The 25749-nt window shown below is 40.4% G+C and overlaps 1 protein-coding gene across 7 annotated transcripts in view; it reads left to right on the top strand.

The window, feature by feature from the left end:
- PLCB4 (phospholipase C beta 4) overlaps positions 1–25749 on the top strand; it is a 365947-nt gene that overhangs the window by 275290 nt on the left and 64908 nt on the right. For all 7 annotated transcript variants that reach the window (XM_036417991.2, XM_045574871.1, XM_045574870.1 and 4 more), the window contains 6 exons: positions 7209–7288; positions 8165–8218; positions 14215–14296; positions 15673–15773; positions 16443–16500; positions 24238–24346. In XM_036417991.2, coding sequence (XP_036273884.1) covers positions 7209–7288; positions 8165–8218; positions 14215–14296; positions 15673–15773; positions 16443–16500; positions 24238–24346 — 484 coding nt within the window. The remainder of the gene's footprint in view (positions 1–7208; positions 7289–8164; positions 8219–14214; positions 14297–15672; positions 15774–16442; positions 16501–24237; positions 24347–25749) is intronic.

Genomic DNA, 25749 nt, shown 5'->3' on the forward strand with positions numbered 1-25749 from the left:
CAAGTTCATAGAATTAGGTCTTATTTCCCTGCTTAAAGGTCTTCAATCTTATCAGAACTCAGTTAAAATGGATGAAAGGCTATATTTCAAATTCTATAAATTCCTGGTTTATACTATTTGAGCAGATGAAAACTACTTAATTGTTAGAGTAATTAGACATCCTAAGCATAGCCAATTGAAATATTATATGTCCTAACTTTTTCTTACCCACACTTATTTAAACAAGAAAGCAAATCTACACTAATAAAAGAGACATATGCAAATATGCTCACACCACGCCCATCAGCCAGTCAGGAATGAGTATGCAAATTAACCCAACCAATATGGCTGTAGCCACAGAGCAAGCAGGAGGCTTGGGTTTCCCTGGCAATGGAGGAAACCAAGCTTTCCACCCTGGCCAGCCCTGGCCTCCACTCAAGGCTACAAAGTTTCAATTATAGAAGATAAATAAATCCCAACAAAAATGGCAGCAACCACAGAGCTGGAGAGAGCAGGAGGCATGGGTTTCCCCTGGCAATGGAGGAAGCCAAGCTTCCCACCTGGCCTGGCCTGCCCTCGCCTCCGCTCAAGGCTATAAAGTTTCAATTATAGAAGATAAATAAATCCCAGAATTCAGGCCTCTGCTTGGGTCACTGGGGGGTGTGGCTGCCTGTAAACCACCACAGGCCCCTTGCCCAGGCTGCCCCACACCCCAAGGGAACCCCCACCCTGATCCAGGATACCCTTCAGGGCAAACTGGCAGAACCCCCACCTGTGTACCAGGTCTCTATCCTATCTAATGAAAGAGTAATATGCAAATTGACCACTTCAACACACAATATGGCTGCCCCCATGTGGTCAAAGATGCCTGCCCCCATGTGGACACAAGATGGCAAGCAGGGGAAGGCATTTGGGAGAGACCAGGCCTGCAAGGGAAGGCAGTTGGGGGTGACCAGGCCTGCAGAGGAGGGCAGTTGCGGGGGACCAGACCTGCATGGGAGAGCAGATAGGGGTGACCAGGCCTTCAGGGGAGGGCAGTTAGGGGCAATCAGGCTGTCAGGGGAGCAGTTAGACATCAATCAGGCTGGCAAGGGGTGTGGTTATGGGGTGATCAGGCTGGCAGGCAGTAGTTAGGGGAAATCAGGAAAGCAGGCAGGCGAGCAGTTAGGAGTCAGCATTCCTGGATTGTGAGAGTGATGTCTGACTTAATGATGTCCGGCAGACAGACATCTCTTGAGGGGTCCTCGATTGGAGAGGATGCAGGCTGGGCTGAGGGACACCCCTCCCCCCATGCACGAATTTCGTGAACTGGGCCTCTAGTAATAATAACCTTGCAAGGGTCAAAGTTTATGAGGTCTAGGTGCCAAAAAGTTCCCATGTTCTAAATATTGCAGATGGCCCCATCCATTCATTATTTTCACATACAAGCAATTCAACTTCAGTTCCCTATGTATGCTGGTGAGGCTTTCCATTCTAGTGAATGCAGATTTGTTCAGCATAGGTGGGAGGGATGACCAAAGCAAAGAGCGAATCAGGAACTGAGGGTCCTTACTAGAATTGCATATTCCAACTGAAGACACTGTAAGAAACCTTCCCCTTCCTGAGAAACCAGACCTGGATCTTACTAGGTGGGCAATGGAAGGAGATGCTTCAAATTAGAGGGATTCCATCTCCTAGACCCAGATCCCTCAAATGGAGGGTGCACATGAATTACCAGTGATCTTATTAAATGCACATTCTGGTTCAGTGGGTCTGGGATGAGACCTGAGATTCTGCATTTCTAACCATCTGCTAGGTCATGTGGATGTTATTGGTCTGGTCTAGGAGCCACCTCTTTGAGTGACATGGATTCAGAACAGAGTTTCTTTTTTTCTTTTTTTAATTTAAATTCTTTATTGTTGAAAGTATTACATTTGTCTCATTTTTCCCTGACCACTCCCATCCCCCAGCACATACCCTCACTCTCCTACTCTATGTGTCCATTGGTTATGCTTATATACATTCATGCATACAAATCCTTTGGTTGATTTCTTCCCGCCCCTCCCCTCCCACCCTAACTTCCCTCTGAGGTTTGAAGGTCTGCTCCATGCTTCTATGTCTCTGAATCTATTTTTGTTCATCAGTTTATATTGTAGATTATATTCCACGAATGTATGAGATCATGTGATATTTATCTTTCTCCAACTGGCTTATTTCACTTAGCATAATGCCCTCTAGTTCCATCCATACTGTTGCAAATGGTAAGAACAGAGCTTCTTTTAGTGAGTTTGCAAACGAATCACTTACAAAGCTCATTTAAACACAGATTTCTGTTCCAGGCCCTAAGACAGATTTAATAGGTAGAACCTGATAATTGGCATCTTAATAATCCCCAGGCAATTCTGATGCTGCATATTCCCTATGTGGCAAGTCTCTAGTTAACTTTTTTTTCTAAATTTCTTTATTGATTATGGTGTCACATAATTGTCCTCATCCCCCATTCCCATCCCAAACCCCTCCCCATGTATGCCCACCCCCTTTTTGTCCATGACCTCTGGTTAGGCTTATATGCATGTACACAAGTCCTTTGGTTGATATCTCCCCTTTGCCCCCACCCTCCCCTACCTTCTCTCTGAGGCCTGACAGTCTGATCGCTGCTTCTCTGTCTCCAGGTCTGTTTCTGTTCTTTAACTTTTGAGCACTCAGTTAAGAGGCCACCACTGAAAACAAAGAGCCAGACACTGAAAGGTTAGGGAGGGAGCTACTGCGTTTTTCCCTTTGGAGAAAATGACTTAGCAAACTTGGAGAGCGTCACGGGGTCTGTGTTATTTTTGTTTTGACAATACGCTTTTTTAACTAAAGACTAAAAAGAATGCTTCTGGAACAAAATCTAGAGATAAGATTGAGTTGAAGTGGTGCTGACTTGTATAATAATGATAATAATAGTTATTTTAAAAGGACACATCTCTGTGTGTAGAACAAGGCTAGACGGACAAAATGTCAGTGGCTATCTCTTAATATCAGTACAGCAGGACCTTGAATAACAGGACATTTTGTTCAAAGTCCTCATGTTATAATGTTGAGGAGATGCCGTAGGGACTTAACTCTTGTTTGTATCAATTAGCCTATGGTAAAACTGGTTTTGTTGGGTGTCCTTTCAATTAAAGTCGCAGATCCTATCCACTAAGTTCAGTGATGATGATGCTTACTTTTTGCTTTATGCTTTTTTTGCTTTACATCTTTCTATAATGGGACTTAAGTATTACTTTTATAACCTTTAAAAAAAAAACTAACGTTTTTAAGAGGGGAAAAGGTACGATATATACACTGTTACACTGTAAATTCTTATATTTTTCAGGTTAGTTTTTTTTTTTTAAATCTCTCATTATATACATTTATTTTAATGGGAAGGGGATTCTTTTTGTCTATAACAGTCCTACTGTTCTGAGGGCAAAGGACATAGGTAAGTCTGTGGCCCAGCCATTTGCCTGGAAAATGATGAAAATAAGTTTAAGGAGTACAAGGGGAGAGGTCAAAGTTTCCCAGGGGCCTATGAGAGACAGTTTCTGTTCCTCAATCTTTTATACCCAAATGGTCCAGCACCAGCCCTCAGGAGTCCTTTGAAAGGCCTTTTTTCCTTTCCCTTAGAATGCTGACTTAGGCTTTAAGTTAATTTAAACAAAATTGGAAAAGGTTCAATGAGATAACAGTAACAATTACAAGTGCAGAAACTGCGGATGTGGGCACCAGAACAGAACGGTTCAGGTGGGCTGGGCCCCAATATCCATGCTGCCTGTGCCCACGCAGGATGGAGGACCAGACAGAAGCCACCCAGTGTCGTATGGATCATATTATGAGTGTGTCACCACTGAGCCAGTGTATCTAAGTCCCTTTACTTTTTTTCCTTCTGTTAAGCTGGGAACTTTCAAAGAAGTTGGGATCCAACTCGTTTACTCCTGGCACAACTTTCCAACTAAACTCTCAGGCTCTACTGACACCTGCTGGATTTCATCTATTTTATGTTAAACACAAACAAAGCAAAGAGTTCAACGCTTACAATATCTTTAATGGCCATTTGGCCTTATTATGCTACGTGTACATTACCTGAAAGATAATAGAGAGCAAAAAAGGTCTGATTGGGAGGCAGATGTAAACAGACATTGAGTGGAAATATCCCCACTGAGAAGAGCAGACTACAGCATTCTTTCATCTGGGCCCCAAGCTAGCAGCTCCACGAGCTCAGGCCAGGCCCTTAACCTCACTTTCACTATCATAAAGATAAGGAAGTAGCTACCATCTTTCCAGGGCACTTTAGGACTGTGAGAGTTCCTGGGGCATTTCCTGCTAACTGAAGCATAAGTGTTGTCACTGCAGATATGACCTCTAAAGGTCACTCACAGGGACCTTTCCCACACAATAAGCAAGAATCTTACCCAGCCAGCGTGGCTCAGAGGTTGAGCATTGACCTATAACAAAGAGCTCATGATTTGATTCCCAGTCTGGGCACATGCCCTAATTGCAGGTTCAATCCCCAGTAGGGGGCATACAGGAAGCAGCCAATCAATTATTCTTGCTTATCTATCTCACTCTCCTTCTCTCTTCCTCTCTGAAATCAATTAAAAAAAAAAAAAAAAAAAAAAAAAAAAAAAAAAAAAAGACCCTTCATCATATTTTCAGAAGATGGGAGAAAGTTTTCGAAGCCTCCTCAAAGCCTCGAATTTCTGCAGTCTATTTCTAGAAACAACTAAATTAGAACAATCAGGGGGGAAAAAATAAAAAAAACAGTGAACAGTCTCAGAAATTATCCACTTTTCTGTCCTAGGAAACCATGGACTTTGTTTTGTGTTTTGGAACACATACCAAGTCTTCAGGTTAAGAAAATGCTTCCCAGTTAATGCCAAACGGATTATTTGTGCTTTTTCTGTCTCCTCCTGGGAAACTCTGTATGAGCCTGTGGTCTGCTAGGCCAATAACAGGATATTTGATAGTCCCCAGGGAGTTATAGTCACATATTTAGCCTGACAGAGGAAGGGAAGTCTGATGATGAAAATAATTGAGGCATTTCTTTAATGCTCCTATTTCATTTCTTCCTCCTGCCTCAGACTCCTGACTTCATTTACCATGCTTTCTGAAGCTTTCACTGCTATTCACTGTCCTCAGAAATGGCTTTTCTAGTTGTGAAAGGAAATTTACCTCTTATAGCTCTTAAGTCCTCCCTCAGAAAGCCGTTAGGTATGATTGGAGCCCAAAGAGAAAAACAAAAGCTCAGATTCACATCAATTGAGATAGCTACTCTCAAATAAATAAATAAATAAATACAGAACAAAATTACAAATGTCAGTGAGAAGGTAGAGAAATTGAAACCTTTGTGGATTATTGGTGGAGATTGTTAAATGGCACGGCTACCATTGAAAATAGTATGATGATCCCTCAAAAAACAAAGAATAGAATTGCCACATAACCAAAAAAGTACACTTCTGACTTATATATCCAAAAGAATTGAAAACAATAACTTAAAGAGATATGTGTACACCTATGTTCACATTCACAGCAGCATTATGGCCATCAGGTGGAAGCAACCCAAGTGCCCAAAAAATGAGGGAATAAACCAAATGTGGATATATATATATCCACAATTAAAATTAAAACCACATACACACTTACAGAACTCAGTCATGGCCTCTGGCCCTCGCAGTGACTAAATCATTTGACGTGGCAAAACGTGCAGTAGATCCTTCTGTGATGATAGGAATGTCCTGCATTTGCACTGTCCAATATGGTAGGCACTAGCCCAGTGTTGGCTTTTGTTTACTTGAAATGGGACAAGTGCAATGGAGGCTCTGACTTTTAGTTTTATTCAGTTCAGATTTACACAGGCATGTGTGGCTAGTGGCTACCATACAAGTGGGAGCAGGAAGAATGTCCACCCATAGTACTATCTATTCCAACCTACTCCCCTGCCTAGCATAAAGCTTGAGCAGTCAGACTATAAAGGTAAGGTTCCGACTTGTGTGGGATCCCGGTTCTTTTAACCTCCAGTGTTAGCTTAGTATGAAACACTTTGCCAAGAGTGGGATTCTTTATTTTAGCATCTTGGTTTGGCATTCATTGGCACAGTAATTGGGCCAAAGGACAGAGTTGGCCTTAACCTATAGGCCAGCCTTTTCTATTAAAATGTCCTTTAGAGACCTACATTCCTTCACTGCCTGCCCTGCATAACCTTCCTTAACTTTTCCCTGTAGATCCATGGGGTGTTGGCTATGAACTATGGCTGAGGTCCAAGCCCTTAGGCAGAAATAATGTGAGTGCTGCCTCCAGTGGTACCCAGGCACTTAGTGAATAGTTTACTTTTTAAGGCTTTGCTGAAAAATACTGACAGTAAGATATGTAACAAACTTTCTCGTTAAAAAAAAAAAAATACATTTTTTATTTCAGAGAGGAAGGAAGCCGGAGAGAGAGATAGAAACATCAGTAATGAGAGAGAGCCATTGATCGGCTGCCTCCTGCACACCTTCCACTGGGGATCAAGCCTGCAACCCAGGCACGTGCCCTGACCAGGAATTGAACCATGACCTCCTGGTTCGTAGGTTGGTGCTCAACCACTAAGCCACATTGGCTGGGCTGTAATAAAATCTTAGAACTCTTAGTTGATGAACCCTTAAAGCATTTTTTGTCTAGAATGGGAATCGATAAAGATGTCATCTTATATTGTGTAATGTTGTTTAGAAATTGTTAAGCTTGCCAGTGATTGAAAGAGGGCTTATATTTAAACAGACTGCAAGTAGAAGGTTTTATAAGTCAATCAGAGAGCAGCATGTCTCATGACAACCTGGTGCTTAATGACTCTGTGGATGCCACATTTATCTTTTTGGAAACAGTGAAAGCTGTTTATTAAAGAATAAAAAATGAGCAAGCCCTGGCCAGGTAGCTCAGTTTCTTAGAATGTTGTCTCAATATGCCAATGTTGTGGGTTCGATCCCCCATCAGGACACATATAAAGATTAACCATTGAGTAAATAAAAAATAAGTGAAATAATAAGTAGATGTTTCTCTCTCTTTATCTCTCCCTCTAAAAATTAATACATTAATTGTTTTTTAAATGAGCATGAAAAATGAAGATGGCTGTGTGATAGAAAGGAGATAAAATAAGAGTGTATGTTATTGTTACACAAAGTGTATACAGGCTATCTAATCAAAACCATGCTTAGCTCAGCATTTTTATTCACCAAGAACACTTCTTTTTCTTTCAGCAATGGGTAGACGGCCTGAGATCCATCATACATAACTTCAGGGCCAACAACGTCAGTCCAATGACCTGCCTCAAGAAACAGTGAGTTTCATTTGCTTCTCCCTTTGTTCTTGGCTGTTATCAAGGAAAGGGTCAGCATAGAAAACGAGGCTTAGTATGTGGCCAGGCAATGTCTTGCTAGCCTTGCCTTCCATACTCCTGACCTTGGAGAGGAAGTTGACCAATACACACCCTTACTCATCATGCCACCTGGCAGGGCATTTGTGATAAACCCATAGCCCCAGTACTATGTGAATGGAATGGTTGATGCCTGGAGTGTCCTCTGGGCAGGGGGCACTGGCTTCTGTGTCTCCAGAATGAGTGTGTCTGAGGCCAGAGCCAGGTTCTGCTGGGGCCTGAGCATCTGTTTCATGAGACGGAGAAATGGGGAGTGTGGCCAAGAGAAGTACTTGCAGGAGCACCACTGAGCCCATGGGCTGTTTAGCACACAATCAGGGATCCAGAGGTATTTTTGAAAATCAGAAAACAGACCTTAGCCTAAGGTGACCAGATCGTCCAGGTATTAGCAGGACAGTTCTGATTTCTAACAATTTTTCCCGCCAACACCTGGACAATCTGATCACCTTACCTTAGCCTGTATCCAAATCCCAGAGAGATACCAAGTGGTAGATTTTAACAAATAATTTTTTTAAGTTTAAGTATGTACCGTGCATATTTGGTCAATACTTAATAGTGAAGAACTATTTGTTGTTCACATGAAATTCAAATATAACTCAAAGACCTCTATTTTTATTTACTAAATCAGATAACCCTAAATTCATGTCGCAGTGCATGATTGTCTCTGATTTTCAAACTACATGCTCTGTTTGAATGAGTGATCTTGTAAAGTGCTTTTATCCTGATTGAAGCTGTTCCTCCTAAGAAACAATAAGACAGCGTTGTCCTGTTGTTTTTCAGCTGGATGAAATTGGCATTTATGACCAACACAAATGGTAAAATTCCAGTGAGGAGGTAAGTATCTCCTTTCTGCGTGTTCTTCTGTATCCTGTGTCCACCCTCGTCATACCAGAGCAAAGAGAGAGCCCTCCAAGTACTTGTTCACTGCTTTCACTCAAAAACATTATGGAGACTGAGCTTGAATAACTTCAGCAAACGCCATCTTCAGTTTGTAAAAATCATTTTATAAACAAAAAGTTGCATTTTTCCACCAATTAGATGGCAACATCTACTGCACTTTGATATGTCAAAGAGCATCTGAAATGTAGCATTACCTTTTAAAATCTTCAGGTAGGTGAGTTTTCAAGATTTAAATGCATTTTACCTGTATGCCCTCAGGTAAATGTTAGCAATAATTGCCTAAAATTAAAGAAGTGCTTATTGCACACCTGCAAGTGGCAGTGTGTGGACTTTGTCTCAGGAAAGGAATGCCTCTGGATAGTGCCTCTCATTCTAGGCTTTGCAGGTTGTCCAGTGTCCAGGGCAGTGGACACCTCTGTCTTCTTGAACCTGTTTTCTAGGTGGACTGTCACACACTCTTCAGCTCTGTCAATCCCTCACCTTGCCCAAGGTAACAGGACACAGAGAATCAAGGGTGAGGAGGCCATGAACCAGTACATCCTCCACATGTGTTCTTCGATGCCAACATGTTTGCCCTGAGGCTTCCCTCTTCTCTGCCTCACCACTCCCTTCAGGTCTTAGTGTTTGCTAGTAGTTCATGAGTGCAAATGGAAGCTCTTATGATGGTAGGCATGGACATTCTCTACTAAAGTCCATGCTATCATTTTGGTTGGGTTTTGGTAAACACCTCATGGAAATTCCAGAATTTGGGCTGGCCCCAGAGCCTCTGCTGTCCACATGAGACTAGGAGTATATTTGGACCCATCAATCTAAGCCCCCAACCTTCAACCAAATAGGCTCCCCAGATACTAACCTGCTCTTCCAGGAATCTCCAGAATCAGGTTCGCTCATACTTCTTCTCTGGACAACATGTTATCAAAGAAGCCAACCAACCAACAACAACAAATAAAACCCAGAATTACAAAGGAGTCACCATAGGCACAGCATTTGGATTAGACACATTCCACAGTGGCATGCTGATCACACTGGGCCGTTTCTGACTCCGCTAGGCCTTCCTCTCTGCCCAGACACTTCATTCTGCTGGGAAGCTTCCGTTTTGCATCCCTATGAGTGTATCTTCATACTCTCTCAACATATTCTTTTCAGATTAAACAGAATTGTCCTAGAGGTCATCGTTTTTCTTAATTACATGTATTATAGCAGTCATGAACTAAAGTATCCATGTAACACAACTGAAATATCAATGAGAAAATGAAAAGCATACAAATCATCAAAGAGACCATAGACACAGCCCTGGCTGTTGTTTATAAGTGGTTAGAGCACTGATTGGCCTGAACACCAATGTGTCACGGGTTCGATTCCTAGTCAAGGGCATGTACCAGCCCAGTCATGCTGCATATAGAAGGCAACCAACGAATGTGTTTCACATCCATGTCTCTTGGTCTTTCTCTCTCTCTCTCTCTCTCTCTCTCTCTCTCTCTCTCTCTCTCTCTCTCACACACACACACACACCCCACACACACACACACACACACACACACACACACACACTCATTCTCACTCTCTCCCCTTCTCTATTTCCTTTGAATTCTCTCTTTAAAAAAAAAAAAAAAAGACCACGGACAGTGTTCCTTTTACTTAACCTTTTATTGAGGGTTTACAGGGTTATATTCCTTAAGCATTGTTTGTGGTCTTTACACAGCTACATACAGGATTCCCTGATTTTTATTTAGTAGTTTACTAGCAAGTCAGTGTGATGCCTCTTGTACGGTTTATAAAAAGCACTGTGAGCATCCTTGACTGATGGTTATTGGCAAAGACACTTTACACTGACTCACTTTATTTACAACTTCTTCTGTTGAGTGATATCAGGACAATTATTTTAATGTATCCCAGCATTCTCCAGCTACTTGCAAATATATACTGACTTTTTATTTAAAATTAGTATGGAAGTAGTAAGTCCAAACTCAGAGAACATAAATAGCAGTGTCAAGAAAAGGAACGTAAGTTGGATCAGTTTTTACATATCTTACACTCTTGCATTTTCTTCCCAGATAAGGTCCAGGAAATGGACAAATAATAAAACACACAAATTGTGATCAGATCCCTTGTAACCAGCAGTTCTGGTTTCGTTTGCTTGTATCCTGCTAATCACATTGCTGTTATACTCTTGAAAGCTTTTTCAGATTCCAAAGATCTTTATCTAGCATGTTCACATAGGAAATTACCTTTTTTGTAGAAATAGCCGAGATGTTTTGTCATCTTCTGTAGCTCTCTTGGACATGAGTTCTCTTTGGTGCCTGCCAGTACTAACAGGTGTTTGACAAGAGACATCTGTGATTCGGGGGCAGTTGGTTGGGGTTGATGGAGAGTTGATACCACGCCAGAAAAAAAAAGCAGATAAATCTCCTGGTGGACGAGCTGCCAAGGGCTAGGGGAAATTGTTCTGAATGTTTTAATGGCTATGAAGAGTAAACACTTTTAAAAAAGCATTTCATCACTATCATTCTGGAGTTTTTAAAATGGAAACTATTAGTATATTAGTGTGTGTGCACAGTGTTACAGGGGACCGGTACAGTACACAGCTTGGGAATGGCCCTGCTCTTTAGCATTAATCAGCATATAATAGCCAGGACGTTTCAGGGATGATGAATGAAGAAAGTCTTACCCTTTATCTCCTTCTTCTCTTTTCTTTCTGTGTACAGTATCTCACGCAGTGTGCTTTTCTCTCAAGCTTACAAACTCAGCTCGTCTTCCCACTCTGACCAAATCTTTGGAGGGGGCACTGTTTTCTTTTGCCATCTCCCATTCTGTGTCACTTGGAGAGAGGTGGGAGAAGGACAGCTGTGTTAAAGAAAGCAGAGACTCTCAAGTGTGGTTGTGGCAACTGTCTTCTCATAATCCACCTATGTCCCCAAGGCCCAGCCTGTCCACTAGGAGGGTCCGGTTCTGCTAGGGCTTCATTTCATGAGTCCTCCCTGAAGATAGTATTATGCTATTGGATAGATTGTGGACCCTTGGAGCAAAGGTCCCCGGGAACGTAACTAAAATTCTAATAGGACTGGGCACCACTTACGGGTATTTGCTTTTATGGCATTTCCTTTGGGGTAGTGATTTATTTTTATTCAATAAAATCTCATTGAGCACCTGTTGGTTATGAAGCACTAAGCTGTACTCTGTAGGCATGAGGCTGTCTGTCAAAACTGAGTCAATCATAGTCCTTTATATACATATTTCTTTGCAATGCCTAGGATGGTATCTAAAATGGTCCAGCCTGTGATAAGTGTGTTTCTCTCAGGAACCTGGATAAATGGCCTTCTGCCGGGCCTCTGAGGCATCTGGAAACCCAAAAAATTCACCTTCACTCCACAACCCCTCCTTACCTTTGAGCGATTCCGCTTAAGGCCTAGAAAGATTCTAAAAGCTGCCTGCAGCGAAGGGAATAAAGGCACTGCCCCAGGGAATGATCTGTTCACTTGCTTTCTCCCACTTTCCACTGTGGGTTTGCTCTCTTTTATGGAATGAGGTGAGCAAATCTGTGGTGAGGTTGGCCAGCGCAAGTTCCCTCATGGAAAGGTGGCCTGAGAATGAGACTTTCTGGCCATATGCCACTTCTTGCCTTTATTTTCTTCAGCTCAGTAATGTTACTGGGCATGACTGCCCTTGCTAATATATTCCTCTGTGGATTTCCCCCTGTCTGAGCACTAGCCACCCTAATTTCTCTCTCAAGTTTTTTATTTCCCACAAATGCTTGAATTTTCCTAATCCCATGAGATGATCTTTTTCTACCTTCTTTTTTAAGAAGTATTTTTATTGATTTTTTTTTGAGAGAGAGAGAGAGAAAGAGAGAGAGAGAGAGAGAGAGAGAGAGAGAGAGAGAGAGAGAGAGAGAGAACTTCATCAGTTACCCCTTGTTCACACCCCAATGTGGGATCAAACCCACAACCTAGGTACGTGGTCCGACTGGGAATCACTCAAACCCACCACCTTTTGGTGCATGGAATGACGCTCAACCAACTGAGCCACACCAGCCTGGGCATCTACTCTTCATTTCTTAATGCTTCACTAAGTCCTAGTAAAAAAAAGAAGAAAAAAATTGTTTCTATATACTCCTCCCTTCCTCCTTGAAAGAGCCCTTACCAAACATCCAGGTTCTGTTTTATCAGAGAGGCTCAGCCCTCTACCTGCTATATTCATGACCATGTCATTCAGTTTTCATCTCCTTTGCCAGGCCTATCCAAACCTAACAGAAGCTCAAGTTAGCTGAGATACCCTGGGATTGCTATGCAAAGTTTCCTCCTCAGAACAGGTGCCAGATATTGCAAATCCTGCCCGGGGCCTGTAGCTCTCCCATTAACACATTCTTTAAAAAAATAGACGTGGGAGAGCTACTTCCCCCCTCTATTATAAAGGTCAGATAAATTGCTTCTTAGCCCAGTTTAAAGTATGTAAATTCCATGAACTCTAGAGAAGTGGGAGAATGTGGAAATAGTGCCCCCTACAGAAGAAATCCTCTTACTTGATGTCTAACACTTAAGCCCTTCCATGTCTGTAGATTTCTTAAAGGGAATTCATAGGCCTCCCTATATTTGAATACAGTTGTCTCAAGCATTCTTTAAAATATACCTCTTGAAGTATTCTTGGACCACGTGTGGAACAATAAAGCTTTGAATGAACACATAACAATTCATTTACTTAAAGTCAGGTCTTCCCACTCCACAGTTAAAGTGCTTTCTCCCACTCATCGGGATTAACTGGCGGCGCTGTTTACATTTGGAGCTCGCCTTCCACTTGGTGTGAATGGTGGCGTACAGGGCACGGTTGGGACCAGGGAGGCACTGCTACCAACTCTCTTGTGATCACAGGCAAGGCGTTCTAACGTTAACCTTCTCAGGTGAATGCCTGCTCTATCTTAAGTGGAGGCTGGACTTCTGGTTTACAGTTAAAATTATTATGGTGACAATTATCAATCAGGGAGTGTTGGGTAGCTAAGGCATGGCTCAGAGCCAGTGTGGATTCCAGGGCATCAAGTCATCTCCTCAGTAGCATTCATTCTGAGGGTCACCAATGTATTAATCCTAGGGAGTCTCTTTTTGTCTCTTTATCATCATTAGTAAATGTGCTCATTCAGGTGGCATCCATTGTACTCATCTTAGTGCACACCCTACTAGTTCAAAGGCTGGGCACACAGTGCGATATATAGCTCTTGGAGAACAGAAACCCACACCTGAAACCTTAATGAACATATTATCTATTATCATCCCCAATACATTTAATTTTAAAAAGACTGCACCATTATCCAAAAATAATATGTCTGGAGTTAGTGCCAAGATTCTGTTAAAACATGGAATAAGTGTTCCCCTGCCTCTCCTCTTCCCCTCACCTACCACTTACATAACATACTCTGCAATCCTGAGGCAGCTGACGTTTCAGAGTAGCTCAAGGATGCTTAGCTCAGAAAACAAACACAAAAATATGGCTGATAGAACATGTCGGCTATAGTCAGTGTGACACTGAGTTTGAGGGCCCACTTCTTTTCCCCAAACCCAGATATAGTAAACATACAGTGTTTTTCTACAGCTATCGCACATCTGCCACTTGCCCTTTCCCTAAAAAGTAATTTGGCAGCGTCAACACGTGTAATTATTTTTGTCCAAAGGTATGTATCCCCCAGAGTCAGTGGTATTCACAGGCACGCAGGGGTTGGCCTGTCTTAGAATCCAGTTGCCTCACCAGCACAATCAGCTGGTCACCACAGGGCCCTGCAGGAGCTGGTGTGGAAAGTAAAACACACTTAGAAATGAGAAGTAATTTTATTCTCCTTGTCCTTCTCCATCCCACCTTCCCTTGTGATACTTGGAGCTTTGCATCAGAGAAAACAGAATTAACAATGCCTTGTTTTTGTTTTGTTTTTTACTTCTCTGCTCTAGTATTACTAGAACCTTTGCATCAGGGAAGACAGAAAAGGTGATCTTTCAAGCACTCAAGGAGTTAGGTCTTCCCAGCGGAAAGGTATGAATTAATTTATTTTATTTTTCACTTACACTTGACATTCAGTGTTATCTTTTGGATGTACAACACAGTGGTTAGACATTTATATAACTTATGAGGTGATTTCCCCCAATAAGTTCAGTATCCACATAGCACAGACACACTTATTACAATATTATTGACTCTATTCCCCATGCTGTACTTTACATTTCATTGCTATTTTGTAACTACTGATTTGTACTTCTGAAACTCTCCCTTTTCTGTCCAGCCCTCCAACCCTCCCATCTGGCAAACCATCAGTTTATTCTCTGTACCTATGAGTTTGTTTCTGTTTTGTTTATTTTGTTTGCTAGTGAAATAATATAGTATTCGTCTTTTTCTGACTTATTTCACTTAACATAAGGTACTCATTTATTTAATAATGTGTTCCTAAAACCGTTTTTCTTATTTATGTTCTCATATGTAATAAGCCAGTTTCTATATACTAGATAGATAGATAGATAGATAGATAGATAGATAATAGATAGATAGATTAAACCAGTCTCCATTAGATTGAGAATTAGATGAAGTCCCATAGACTCCAGTTCCTTTTTCCTTCACTTTCCTTCCTTAATTTTGTTGTCTGCACATTTTAACCTCAGTGCTTTCAAATTCAGAGAGTGTACTTCAAAATGTTGTTGTCCACTTTATTAAAGAGAGGAAGTGGCTCTTGCACAGTCTGTGGAAAGTTTATTTTAGAGAAGGCCATCAGCATTGCCTTGATCAAGCGCAGTGTTGGCATGAGTGATTGACTAATAAATTCAGTTCTCCTAGACGACTGGCCAGTGTTTTATCAAGCACTTCTCCCGCAAGCCATTTGTGTTCATGGCCCTTCAGATTTAAAAGAACCACAATTAATTTATCGACTGCAAGAAAGATATAAGCCTGTTGCTGCTTTAGAAAATCCTATCTGAACTATAAATTTCAGTATGAAAACCAAAATCTTAAAGGGTTGTCCTGAGCCCCTTCCTGTGGTCTTAGGAAAATTCACAACATACGCAGAAGTGAACTCCTGGCTTGATTTATTCAGCAAACGTTAGGTAGGCTCTTGTGTTTCTCCCTCAAAGAAAGATGGAGGAAATACTTTGTGGTATTTGTCCTCTGGGGTGTTTCCTAGAGCAGGCCCAGCTGTGGCCGAGGTCTGCCACACAAGCCATAGCTGGCCACAATAGAACCGCTCATTTCCACGGGCCCTTTCTGATGATGACCTGGCCGCGGCTGGAGGTTGGCCTCTGGCTTCTGTCAGCAACAATGAGAAATGGAGGCCCAGGGATGCTAAGTGGTCATGCCTGTAGATTCTTTTGCTCCGAGGAGAAAAATATATTTCATGATTTATGACATACTTTCCTTCTTTACAGAATGATGAAATCGAGCCTGCAGCATTTACTTACGAAAAGTTCTATGAACTGACACAAAAGATTTGTCCTCGGACAGATATAGAGGATCTTTTTAAAAAAATGTAAGTTCCATTTATGAGAAAGGGTCCTTTCAGTATTATCCTTGTCCTTTTAGGTTTGTTAAAGTTTTATTGTCATCCTATTTTATGATAGTATGTTGATAGTATCTAGGGATATCTAGTGAGAATTCTATTTTCACCCCCAAGTTTATCTATATAAAAGTTTACTGATTTTTTTTAAAGATTTTACATAAATTAGTGGCAGCACCTGGAACTTTTTTCCCCCCCCCTTTGCATTGGCTTTACTAACTACCTACAATTTTAACCTGCTCCTTTAGGTATTAACCCGTTATGTGAACTAACTAGATTTGATTTGGAATGTTATTATGTTGTTGAAAAGTACATTCATTCCAGTTATCTCAAATGGATGACTTACATGTTGTTGCTTTTTTTAATAATGTCTTTTGATAATGCTAGAGAAGAACTGCAGAATTTTCTTTGAGCTAGTGGGAGTATTTCTTTTCCTTTGTTGTTGGGTTTTTGGTTGTTTTGTTTTGTGTTGTTTTTTTTTTTGTTTTTTTTTTCATTGTCTCAGGCCACTTTAAGAATGCACTGCTACTTCAGGGTTAGAAAATAAGTTTAGAATTATCCTCAATAATTGTCAACATGTAAATCGTACATACTGTAGCATCAAATACAAAAACTTACTTTTTCTAATACATTTCTTTTCAGCAATGGAGACAAAACTGATTATTTAACGGTAGACCAATTAGTGAGCTTTCTAAATGAAGTAAGCTTTTTCATACATTAACTCCATATAGTCTGTGTGCAGTGGCTTGTCCCCTCCAGCATCCTCATTGCATGCCCGCATCATTTGCCCTCATCTGCTTTGCTTTTGACCTGCTGATCTTTCCCTTATGGCTTTACCAGGTGCAAAAATCAGCTGCTCCCCTTATGTGTCCATGCACTTCCCTCACGTTGGCTTTGCACACTGCTTTTTTGTTGGTTTCTTGCTGTGATGTATTGCTCTGGTTCTGTGTGTGTGTGTGACTTTTTAATAATATATTGATTTAATTAAGTGTGTCTATATTTTTTTGCAAGATGATATTGAATGTACTTACGTTTTGTTTTTCCTATTGATCTCATTAAATAGAAAAAGAATGGATTTACTTTGCCACACTATGTAGTTGGATTCTCCATTGCTAACTTTTTCTCATATCTTTGCATGGAACTGGGAAGCTTAATTTTTGTCTTTTAATGGATTGCATGTAAGAAAAACTTGTAGATTCTAAAGAGAATATTTTGACAACAAGCACAATTATATTTCCTGGGTGAAAATTCAGTACATATTAGGTCAACTGTATTGCAGGTTGAATTTTTACTTTTTATTTTTATAACATTATCAGGGCTAATTTTAGAACATGATTCACTTAACTACCAACACTGGTTGACAGAATTTGCTTAAGCAGAATAAAATATATATATATATATATATATATATATATATATATATATATATATATAGTAGGACAAGTAAAGGTTGCAACTTTTATTCCAACTCAAATTAACTTCCTTTTTTTCCCCATAGACAAATAAAAGCTCTACAGTGAAACCCTCAGAAGCTCTTGCTAAATCCAAAAAAGAAAAATTCATTTTCCAACACTTTCATAATAAGAGTTAAAGTGAGAAATGGACAATATATTTTCAGTTCCAAACAATGTATGTTAAGCATTGTTTGATATAAAGGGAAACTGTTAGAAAAGTCAGTATCATGCCAGAATGTGGGATTGCCTCAAAAAAGACAACAGACAGGCTGAGACTTGCCAATATGCAGAGAGAAATCACATCTTTGCAGAAGGGCTTCCTTCCTCTTTCCCTGCCAGGGCTCAGAGACTTCCAATATGTGGATTGCACGTTAGAAGAAATATTAACCAAAGCCAGCAGCACTGATGCAGGAGAGAGAAGGTACCCATAGATGAGCACGGAGGCCCACGTTCACATAAGCCTTTCAGTAGGATACAATATTTATTTTGCTTGAAAACAGTGTAAGCTTTTGCACTCCACCATTTTTTCCCATGTGAATACTGTGTTCAGAGTCTTTACCCAGATATTATCCACATTCTTCTGCCACCATTGCTCGGAAGTCATATTGCTTTCCTTTATTTCTTTAACCCCTTCTCCCTCCTCTGCTTTAAATATATAGATATTGTTCTGTGTTCCTCAGCTTCCTCCTGCACTTTGAGTGTTTGATTGTTTTAAATCTGGTGAGGTGGACAGGAAGCATGCTTTCTACTAAAAAGGGAAAACACTTCAGGGGAGAGGAGAAAATCCACCACACCATCCATTTGGCATTTCCTAATGAAAAACCCGTGTGGGCATGGGGGTGAAGCTGGTACCCAGCCTTTTATTAAAATGCGCATTTCCCTATGCAATTCTGAGTCTGAGGATAGGTGCTGCCTTCATGGGTTCCTATTTCATGCCCTTCCTTTTATGGATTGTTTTTGTAGGCCTACCCAGTAATCACTCTTGTTCCTATCAGGCTAAGTAGATAACATTTCACTTTTTATTTTTTTAATATATTTTATTGATTTATTTATTTATTTATTTTTTACAGAGAGGGAGGGAAATAGAGAGCCAGAAACATTGATGAGAGAGGAACATCGACCAGCTACCTCCTGCACACCCCCCACCGGGGACGTGCCCACAACCAATGTACATGCCCTTGACCGGAATCGAACCCGGAACCTCTCAGTCCGTAGGCCGATGCTCCATCCACTGAGCCAAACTGGTTTCAGCAAAATTTCACTTTTAAAAGATATGATCACCCATACTTTCTTGCTCTGTCATCCAAATTCTTTCTTAAATACGTATTATTTGGTAAGATTTTATCCAGCATTATTGCAAGGGCCAGTATCTCTCAGTGGTCATTTCCTTCTATTTGGCTTCTCATTAGCATTAAGGAAGCACCTTTAATGTGAGGATGATGGAATCAGTGTGATTTTATCCTGATTTTTTGAGGTCATAGAGACTAGAAGACAGTCCAGGGAAGTGTACAGCCTTTATTTTTAATCAGTGCTTGCCATGAATCTCTTCCTTTTCTATCCTAGTGACTCAACTGGAAGAACTAGACAAACATCTGAATGTCGCCTTGAAGAAGCTTTGTCAAGCTTAGGAAATGTTCTGCCAGCTCCTTGCACCCTCCTTTTTGAGTTGCCTCTCTCATCTCTTCAAAACCAAAAGCATCCTTTAGGCAGAGCTCCTTCAAAACCCACAATGAAAGGTGGCAGGGTTCACTCCAGAAGGGAGCAGGCATTGGAATGTAAGGGTCTCTGAGTCCAAAAGCTTAGACCTAAACATCTTCAAAATGCCTTAGCCACAGTCTCACCAAACCAGAATTGAACATTGCATTAGAAGTCCTGGATCATACAATAAGACAAGGAAAAATGAATGAGTCCCATGAACCTGAAAGACTAGGTCCTACTCTTACTGTTGATTGTGTTCCCTGAATATTACAGACTATCAACTGCAAAACTCTGATTAAATAAGAGAGTTTAGAAAGGTAACCAGAGATATGATCAAGAAAGCAAGCATCAACAGACATGAACACCAACATTAACCAATTAGAATAGGGGAGAGTTCCATTTTATTAGAAAAGCCCATCCTGCCTCTCACTTTCCAGCTTGTAAATCTCTTTACTCTATATCAAATTTTCTGTTAGTGTATTAATGTGGGAGGAGAGAAGGAGAAACAATCCTTCATTCACTGCCTTCGTTGCTATGTAGGGGTTGTACCATCTTTTGCCTATCCATGCCATTTGAGACTTACTAGTCTTCCCCCAGGAGCTTTAGACCTGCTCCTCATCCATTTCTCAGTACCTCCTTGTTTATAGCTTCCGCAAGTGTAGTCTGTTGATGCACCTTCGGCATCCTCTGGGACAGGCGTCCTCAAACTTTTTAAAGTGGGGGCCAGATCATGGTCCCTCAGAGAGCTGGAGGGCCGGACTATATGAACTACTAATTCCTACTGTAACACCTCGGCTGCGCTCACTGCCCAAAAAACCTGGCGGGCCAGATCAGACTCCTCTGCGGGCCGCATGTGGCCCGCGGGCCGTAGTTTGAAGACGCCTGCCTGGGAGATTGTTAGAAATGCAGACTCTTGGGTCTAACCTAGTCCTGAGGAATCGGAATCCACATTTAACAAGATTCCCAGGTGCTTTGCCTGCAGGTAAATTTTGTGGAGTACTGTCCTAATGAAATACCTGAGTCCCTTCTTGGAATGCCTTCTGTGAATGGGGAAAATGTGAGAGCAGCATATACCTTCTATCGCTGGCCATAATGAATTTTGTCCACTACTTGGGCCTAAATTTTTTTTTAAATTGATTTCAGAGAGGGAGGGAAGGAGAGAGTGAGGGAGGGAAGGAAGGAGGGAGGGAGAGAGAGAGAGGAGAGAGAGAGAGAGAGAGAGAGAGAGAGAGAGAGAGAGAGAGAGAGAGATCAATGAGAGAGACCAATGAAAGAGAATTATTGATTGTCTGCCTTCTGCATGGGGATAGAGCCTACAACCCAAGCATATGTCCTGACCATTGACCTTCTGGTACATGGATCAACAATCGACCATTGAGCAACATTGGCCAGGCCACAGCTATGTTTCTTATTCCCTTCCGGTAGACCAGTAGACTGAGGAAAACTTCCTTTGCCTATATTATGAAACTAGCAAACTAGCTTCTAGGAGAGCTGGGGGTGGCACTTATTAGAAGCTGCCTCCTGGTAAGATACTGCTGTCAACTGGGCTCTCTGGATGTGGGTGCACTAATTAAAATCTCCAGGCTCCTGTCAGTTTCACCTCTCCCTGTGAAGATTTAGCCTAATGAGGAGCTACATTGATTTTTGGTTTTACCTTCATCCTTTATTTCACTTCTTATGAAGATAATAACAACTGAGGGTTTGCAGAATTGAGAGATGAAGAGAGAGCAGGAGAGAAAGATTAAAATAAGAAAGAGAAGAAAAAGATCTTACACTTCCATAATAAGAAGAAATTAGCTTTATTTTCTTGTTGCTGGTAATCTTTCCCCTGTGTTAAACACATGTCATCATATTAGGGCTTAACCTGATTTTTAAATTTTATTTTTCAGTTGAAGTAATGTAAGAAAGGACCCAAGATCTCTTATCTCTTTCCATTTACAATATCTTTATTATATATACATATAACTGATTTCAGAGAGGAAGAGAGAGGGAGTTAGAGAGTCATTGATGGGCTGCCTCCTGCACACCCCCCACTAGGGACTGAGCCTGCAACCTAGGCATGTGCCCTGACCAGGAATCAAACCATGTTCCTTGGTTCATAAGTAGAGGCTCACCAGCTGAGCTCTTTATTCTTTACTATAAATGCAAAGAGAGAGAAGGGGTTATAGTCTTACAAATAAGCCTACCCTTGCCAATTATTCCTTTATTTCCTTTATGTCTCTTTTGAATTTTATTTATATCAACATCTATCTCCCAGTGCTGCTTGAATTGAAGCCAGTGAGGACTTTTCTCAGGAAGAAGAATAAGAACATAGTGATAAGCCATGTCCATTTCTGCTTCACTTGAGCACCTTCTGTGACCTATTTTTGGAAGCTGTTAGAATCTCATTTTACAAGGTTCTGGGCATCATGGGGTGCATGTCCTGGATATCCTGCTTCACTGAGCACCAACTGAAAACCAATAGTCCCTCCCTTAGAGCTGTGAAGCATTTGTCTCGCTGTGCTTATGTCCTCATGGAACTCTTCTGCAACTTTATCACTCCAAGATCACCTAGAAATGAGCTTCCTCCTCTTTGTTTTCTCTTTTCCTCTAAAAATGGTAGTTTTGTGACTCTAATGCAACTTTATCACTCCAAGATCACCTAGAAATGAGCTTCCTCCTCTTTGTTTTCTCTTTTCCTCTAAAAATGGTAGTTTTGTGACTCTAATGCAAATCTTAGCATTTGTTTCCTTGCCTTTGGATTCTCCACATGGAACCGTACTTCCTTTTTGAAAGGTGGACATTTTAGGGAAAGCAAAAGTTCATGTCATCTGATAGAGCAGATGCAAAGACAAATGCAATTCCCTGTCTCCTTTTTATTATTTGCAAGTCATTACTAGAGTAGGGGATGCTGATACATCCATCTTAGGACTTGGTTTTCCTGGTGGTCGCTTCTGATAGGCAGGATGTGCTGGTAAATATCATGACTTGGGACAAAATTGTTCTGGAGTTTAATTTGGAGGACATCTCCAACGTTTAGCATTCTTCTCTCCTTATAGAACTTAGGTGCTTTGTAAAAAATGATATCCAAATATGTTAAAAGGTATACCTCTACATCTTAAATTGAAGCCTATCAGAATTCCCTGGAAGGCTTGTTAAAAACAGATTCACAGGTCCCCCCTCCTCTGAGAATCAGATTTGGTGGGCCTGGGAGGGGCCCCAGAATTAGCATTTCTAACAAACTCCCAGCTGAGGGTGGTATCATTATTGCCATTCACAGATCACACTATTGGTAGCACCGCTTTAGAATATGTGCATGTATATGTAAACAGCACATAAGAATGTCTGGATTTTCTCTCCTTTCCCTAACTCTCTCTCTTCTCTCCCTTTTAGTTGAATCTTTTCTCCCTTTCACTCTTTAATTCATGTGGATTTGCCCCATCATCTCCATGAATGCAGAATGTTTACCATTGAGCATATATTTAAATCAAAAGAATTAATTTTAGTGAGGAAGAGGCATATAGTGGCCAGCCTTGCAGGTAACTGCAGTGCAGCCTAAATTACCTAAAACTGCATCCATCTTCTTTCATGAGGTTATTTACAGAGGAGAAGGAATGTGCCTAGAGAGAGTTTCTTCTTCGTTTGTTGGTTTATTATTTAAACAATGAATGCGTTATCACCAGAGGACTGTGCTTGTCATATCTTAGAATAGGGAGCCCTCGTCTTGCATGACAGCATCCATTTCCTAAACCAGGTGTCCCCTGCCTTCACTGCCTGGTACTCCGTGGTCCACCTCACAGTTTCTCTGCACACCCATGACTTACATTCTCTGTGGTCTCAAGGCCTGTTATTGATGTAACAGTGTCTGCTCTTGCACATGCATGGATGTGAGCTGTTGTGAGCTGTGATTTCTTAATGGCAGCAGAAGCATGCTTCATTGGGATAAACTGACAAAAAAGATATCGATTCCTTAACTCGGAGGGAAGATAGGCTAGGCTACAAGTACTTTAGGAAAGTACATCAAATGTCCTGTTGGCCAAAGGCATTCATTCTGTGTAACCCCCTTTTCAAATTATCATTTCAAAATAAATGGGGAAGGGAAATCCATATGAACGTTTAACAATTGTTTCTTTCCTTCCTTCTCAATAGCGTTTTTCCAAAGTCTGTGCATATATTTGGGTAAAGAGTTGTTGCCAAAGTCTTACCTATTGAGCAGGTTTTGCTTCCATCTGCTTGGCTGCCATTATTCCATTGAAGTTTGCTTTATTTATTTATTTATTTATTTATTTGGTGCATGACCAGGGGTCACAGTGAACAATAAGGAAATTTAATGGACACATTGCCTTCAGGTACATACTAGCACATACAAGCAGACAGACACACAGGACTGTAGCTGAGTCAGTGATTTGAACTTGTTTCATCACCGTGGTGAAGGTAGAATGACAGAATGCGGGAACAGCATTGCTCCTGTGCCTCATGTACCACCACGAGCATCCAAGTGGTGATTGGAAAAGCATGACATCAGCATCCTCCTAAGAACCTTAGTCACTCATGTACTTTTCTGCCCAGAATTACTCAGGCCAAACTGAGTTAGATTTCATAAACTCTCTGAACTACTGATATTCAAATACAGATTTTCATACTGTTTATAGCTTATAAATAACCTTGTGCTGATTAATTTTCATCATCATTCAAATTGGTTCATTTTGACAAACATTTCCTTAAGAAAACAAAGTTTTCAGAATGCCCCATGAAGTCTTTTATTGATATGGAAATGACATGATGTTTGCATGTCTCAGGGGATTTCATTATTGTTTTTGTTTGGGCACTTTAGTATATTATCTATTTTTTGAACTATTTTGGAGGTGTGTTTTTTTTTTATTATTATTTGTGCTTTCATCACTTTCTTTTCTTTAAAAATTTTTTGACCTCACTTTTTATAGACATTTATGCCAAATGTCTTACCTGTGGGATGAGAATAAATGGACAGTACAGCTGACATGCACACCCAATTACATAGTCTTCAGTTTCTGAAGGAAAACCAATTTCTGTATTCTCCCAAATTGAGCACTTTGCAGTATTTGATTTGATTTAGTTCAGAGAAGCGAACCAGTTGAGTACTTCCAAATTTGGAGCTTTTTAAAGTATATTTTAGGGAGAAAGACAGGAAGACAGTGAAATCTTACCTGTGTAACTATAAATACAATATTATAAATATATATTGTTTTAGATATTACATGCTTGATTTGTGTAACACCATAAAGGTGAGAAATGTTAACCTAAATGGAGTTATTTTCTCATCATAGCATCAACGAGATCCTCGACTCAATGAAATTTTATTCCCATTTTATGATGTTAAAAGGGCAATGCAGATCATTGAGATGTATGAGCCTGATGAAGACTTGAAGAAAAAAGGTAATAAAAGTGAAAAAAGGAGTTTTCTTTATTTAACAAAGGCAAGAATATATGCAACACATTATAGTGGAATTCCCCCAGGTTCTTTCTTATATTGTATAATGCTTGTATTATATAATACTTACATATAAAAATGCCAAATACAACCTTGTTTGCAATCTTTGAAAAGAATTCCATTTCCTATAAAAATGTACACCTTCTTTTTCTCCCTCTTGTTTTGCCAAGCCTAGGACACTAATTACATTATTTGAGAAGACTTCTCACCCTTCATTTGACCTCTGGTATGGGAAGTAAATGCAATTGGTATGAAATTAAATAGTCAGGAATCAATTTAGCAACTTGGTGGGGGTTTTGAACTTTTGCCTCCTTCAATAAGCTTTAGAAACAATGTGTTGTCCATCCTAATATTTGACAAAGGAAAGGCTTGGAGAGAAAATTTAAGATTGGTTCTATATCAGTGGGAAACACCTACAAATAATGGGAGGGATGATGCTAATGTAATTAGTCTGGGAGTGCTTGAGATACCTGAACTAGTGCTTCTGACCTTGTCTCAGTGGAGAGAAAGGAGGACTAGGTTCAAGTTCTGTCGGTCCCATGTGCCCATGAGTATCATGGCTACAGTGTCTTCCTCTTCAGCACTTAGAATAAAATTCCAAAGTACTTAGTCCAACTGATGTAGCCTTTGGCTGCCTCTGCAACCTCATTTCCATCAATTTTTTTCTTCGTCATTCACTCCTGAAAAGGTCTTTGCACTTGCTGAACCTTCTGCCAGGTGTGCATGTGACTTGCTCCCCATGGATAAACATGACCTCCTCAGAATGCTTTTTTGGGCCACATATCTAACACAGCATCTTGGTCATTCTTGACCACTTTCATTTCCTGGTTTCTATTTCCTTCTAGCACTTTCTTGACATTATATTATACTTATATTCATTTGTTAATATATTTGTTCTCCTGCCCATACTATATGAGTTTTATGAAGACGGGGCTTGTCTGTTTCTTCTATCATTGCATTTATCCCAGTACTTTGAAGAGGTCTTGCTCTTAGAATAAATATATGTGCCCAGAAAGTGGGGGCACACTTTTATGGTAGAATTTTTAATTCTAATTAGAAATAATGTGAATATTCATCAATAGAATAATGGACAATAAATTATGGCATATTTATATATGGACTACTATACATTATACTATACATACTATGCATTACTCAGTGGAAAAAAAAAAATGAACAAGAACTATTACATTAACTGGAAAAATCCTAAGAAAATATAGAGTAAAAGTAGCAAGATGCAAAAGCAAAGGGTGGGATATCTTTCATATAAATTTTTAAATATTTAAAATTCCCTAATGTTTGGATAAATGCATTTGTAGTAAAGTTACAAAACCATCTTGGGGATTGT

The sequence above is a fragment of the Pipistrellus kuhlii genome, unplaced genomic scaffold (assembly GCF_014108245.1).
Source record: "Pipistrellus kuhlii isolate mPipKuh1 unplaced genomic scaffold, mPipKuh1.p scaffold_m20_p_6, whole genome shotgun sequence".
Lineage (NCBI taxonomy): Eukaryota > Metazoa > Chordata > Mammalia > Chiroptera > Vespertilionidae > Pipistrellus > Pipistrellus kuhlii.